At 45.4% G+C, this 3,774-nt stretch overlaps 1 protein-coding gene across 3 annotated transcripts; it reads right to left on the reverse strand.

The window, feature by feature from the left end:
* Positions 1 to 1,245: 1,245 nt before the first annotated feature.
* On the reverse strand, positions 1,246 to 3,043 carry LOC109782271 (F-box protein At5g07610-like). Of its 3 annotated transcripts, none has more exons than XM_040404705.2 (3): positions 2,790 to 3,043; positions 2,117 to 2,711; positions 1,246 to 1,977 (listed from the first exon to the last, which is right to left on the reverse strand). In XM_040404705.2, the coding sequence occupies exons 2-3, from the start codon at positions 2,696 to 2,698 to the stop codon at positions 1,807 to 1,809; spliced, it is 753 nt and encodes a 250-aa protein (XP_040260639.1). In that variant the 5' UTR covers positions 2,699 to 2,711; positions 2,790 to 3,043; the 3' UTR covers positions 1,246 to 1,806. The 3 variants fall into 3 exon arrangements, with proteins under 3 accessions (XP_040260639.1, XP_040260638.1, XP_020196463.1); XM_040404704.3 differs by having other exon boundaries at positions 2,089 to 2,711; XM_020340874.4 differs by having other exon boundaries at positions 1,246 to 2,711.
* Between the last annotated feature and the right edge of the window lie 731 nt (positions 3,044 to 3,774).

Raw genomic sequence — 3,774 nt, forward strand, 5'->3', positions numbered from 1 at the left:
CTGTCGCTCTTTTTTTGCATACTCTAGATTTCTAGAGCGGGCCACATATTTCTTTTATTTAGACTATTGTTTTCTACAACTCCGTCTATGTCTTCTAGGCATAGCCGGTCGCAAGCCTGGGTAAAGGAGGAGGGTTGTGGTAGGCTTGGCGAGCCAACGTAAAAACTATGTCTTCTAGGCATAGCCGGTCCCAAGCCCAGGTAAAGGAGGAGGGTTGTGGTAGGCTTGGCGAGCCAATGTAAAAACTACTCAATCCCATGGGTATGAAACTCATTTAAGCGAGAGTACTACTAGGATGGGTGACCTCCTGGGAAGTTCTCGTGAAAGGGTTTCATATCTAAGGGTTGTGATAGGCTTGGCAAGCCAACGTAAAAACTAGCCAGCCCTTTGGTTATGAAACCCATTTGGACGAGAGTAGCATTAGGATGGGTAACCTCTTGGGAAGTCCTCGTGAAAGGGTTTCATATCTAGCCTAACCCAACTTGTTTGGGACAAAAGGCTTAGAAGAAGAAGAAGACTATTGTTTTCTATAGTAAACTGCATGTTGGAGTACCCTCGGTGTTATGTACCACGAAGGAAGACGTCTCTGAATATGAAAATAGGAATTTTCTCCCCGCATGATTATATTCCTAATCTTTTGTACGTACTAGGACTGGGCCAACATATTGATCAAATCAACATAAAGATAACAGGTCATCCTGGTGCACTACACATGCCAGCCACTCCCTGTCTATATATAACTGATTCAAGTGTGCAGATCAGATTACCCTCCATTATCCGGTCTGACTTTCTCCAGATAGATATCACTTGACAATCAGTAGCCCAAAATTTTCTACGCAACTCATCTATTAGAACTCTACTCATCTCTTTTAGAACTTGCAGCTGGAGAACAACGCTTTGAGGCCAGTGATGGTAAAGCGAAGATAATCGGACAAGAAAAGTGAAGAATACACTTGCATTGAAACAACAGGTCCATATATTAGAAAGCCTTGACAATAGATCGTGTTAAACTACTCCAGCATTACCATATCACAGTTTCAGCAGCCACGAAAATACAGCACAGAAATGGAATGGCAAAAGAACTGAGAATCTCCATGGCATGTACTCCTCGAGACCTCGACTGCTCTAGAAATGCAACAGCAGTCTTGGGGTCATGGTCCACCCAAACAGCAAGATAAGTTGCAGGCTATAAGACACTAAGAATGAGAATATAACCATTCATGTACTGTTGAAAACACATGCTGGTATACTGTAAACTTATTCACAAACAGAGAGATAACAGAGACCAGAATCCAGATCTTAAAATATTCATAATAGTTTCAACGAGACAGCACATATCCATGATTAAGTACAGAACTACAAAAACACAGGCAGAGTACTAAATTGACTGAATAGCTAGCAGCATAAAGTCAGTCCATGACTTCACAAGCACCAACAGCTTCTCACAACTTACCAGATTACTGTTCCTCATATTCAAGATCCCACTCCACTATCATCATCAGAAAGGTGGACAACTGTGAAGCTCCAATACACAGGACCATTAATGCTCATCTGCCAATGACTCCGAGAATAAAGGAACATATGAAAGATAAGGGCGCCTGGAAATCCTTCCAAGATCACATATAAATTTCAGCTCCTTAGAATCAATTTCATATGAAAATAATTTCAACTGTAATCGGTCCCCCGATAATGTAGATTTAGATTCTACGGTTATGAATATCACATCGTCTTCTGGGTGGACTGAGATAACACCGTAACGTCCCTTAGATCTTGAACCGAACAGTTGCAGGTAGCTAACATTGTGCTTCAAGGTCCAATAATCTTCACTGCTAGAATCTTCAAGGACCCAGATTGATGCTTCAGCAGCACCATAATATGCGACATACAGTTGTCCTCGTGAAACATAAACATCATGACGACCACAAGCATCATGTAAAGTAGGAGCAGGAATGAAACGACAGTTTCCCTCCACGACAGCTGCAACCAAATTATTATCAGAACATAAATACAACACCCCGCTGAGAAAAGTGCCAGCTGAAAAGTTGCATATCTTAAATGGATCGTTCCATTCAATTTGATGTGTCCAACCTCCAGCTTTGGACGAGTAGATCCCCACCTCTTTGATGTTATAATCAAACTTCAAATTCGCATTCAAAGCAGCGGCAGGTACCAACTCGAACACATGGAAATGGGAGGAGACGGCCGGGTCGAATCCCAACCGAGCATACGAGTCCGAGGACCATTCCTTGGCGGGGACAGTTACCCATTTCTCAGTGGCAGGATTGCCCACCACGTAATCCGGTGTCTCAGGATAAGGCTTGGAACATCGACAGAGCAGGAGGCCCTTGCAGCAGTCCAACAAGTCAATCTTCTTGTAGTTGGGCAGGAATGAGAGGGAGGCATCAATAGGGCACCAGTTCCCTGAGAGGCTTCGGTAACCATGAGAATCATATTGACAGCGGTCCATGTCGAAGGTTCTGTAGAAGAAGCCAGCGAGGGTCGATCGGGGAAGCTTCTCCCGGTGGTCCGGGTGGGCGATGAGGTCCCGCCAGCGCGTGGAGACGCACTTGCAGCAGCGGGTGGACTTGTACGGCACGCGCGAGATAATGTCCACCAGGACGTCGCCGGGGAGCTTGGCCGTCAGGTCGCTCATGAGGGCCGTCTCCATGGATCCAGTCGTGATCTCCATGGATCCCATGAGGGCGGCTAATCTGCAGATCGGGGCAGAGGAAAGGTTAGAGATACATCATACTAGCAGTGAGGCGGGCGTGAGGGAAGAGAGGACTTACCAGATGCGTGGAGCGCCGGCGCCGGGTGCTCCCATCCGCACCGCAAGTGGATTGCGGCAAGCCGGCGAGGGTTTGGTTTGGGTGCTCGGCGGCGAGATGGATGCGGCGGAAGTGGAACAGGAAGGACGGGCAGGAGCAATTATATGGCCTTTTTTTATGTGAGTCATATGGGCTTTTCACTGGGTCGTGTGAGTCGAAACACTTACTCTCACTAAAAAAAAAGTATTTTTAAAAAGTATTACCTAAAAAAACTAAAAAAATTCCCTAAAAAACTAATAAAAAAGTACAAGTTGCCTAAGAAAACTAAAAAAAAGTACTCCCTCGGTCCGGAAATACTTGTCATCAAAATGAATAAAAGGGCATGTATCTAGATGTATTTTAGCTCTAGATACATTCCTTTTTGTCCATTTTAATGACAAGTATTTTCGGACGAAGGGAATAGAAGATGCACATTTTTTTTAAATGCTCATAAGCATGTGCATCGTTTACGGATGCAAGCGGCGTCTCGCATATCCCACAAAACCAGCAATTTAGTTCACCGCTGGCCGGAAAACTAACACTAACTAGAGATTGATTTATAAGCCCGTAAACTCGTCCCCTCTGCATATCCTTTAGGCCATTACAACGCTAATTACGTGAATTAGCAGTCATATCCACCGCGCACACAAATCACAAGCGCTACGAAACATGCTACACATAGACCACCCTTATGCTAATGGTGATGGGACAAGCAACATAGTAACCAAACTGCGTCACAACCAATGTCGAAGACCTCTACAACATGACCCAGACTTGAGGACAACCCAGACCAACTTACCACACCGATTGCGCCAAGAGAGACCCAGCAAATGGATGGCAGGGCCTGGGCTGACCTAGAGGAGGCATCGTTGAGAGTGTCAACGATGATGTACATTGCGTACCAGAGGCTCACGCCCAGAGTAGTAGCCGGCCCCGACTCAAATCGCACCACCAAGAGTCCTCGAGT

This window comes from Aegilops tauschii, chromosome 3 (genome assembly GCF_002575655.3).
Source record: "Aegilops tauschii subsp. strangulata cultivar AL8/78 chromosome 3, Aet v6.0, whole genome shotgun sequence".
In the NCBI taxonomy this organism is placed as follows: Eukaryota; Viridiplantae; Streptophyta; class Magnoliopsida; order Poales; family Poaceae; genus Aegilops; species Aegilops tauschii.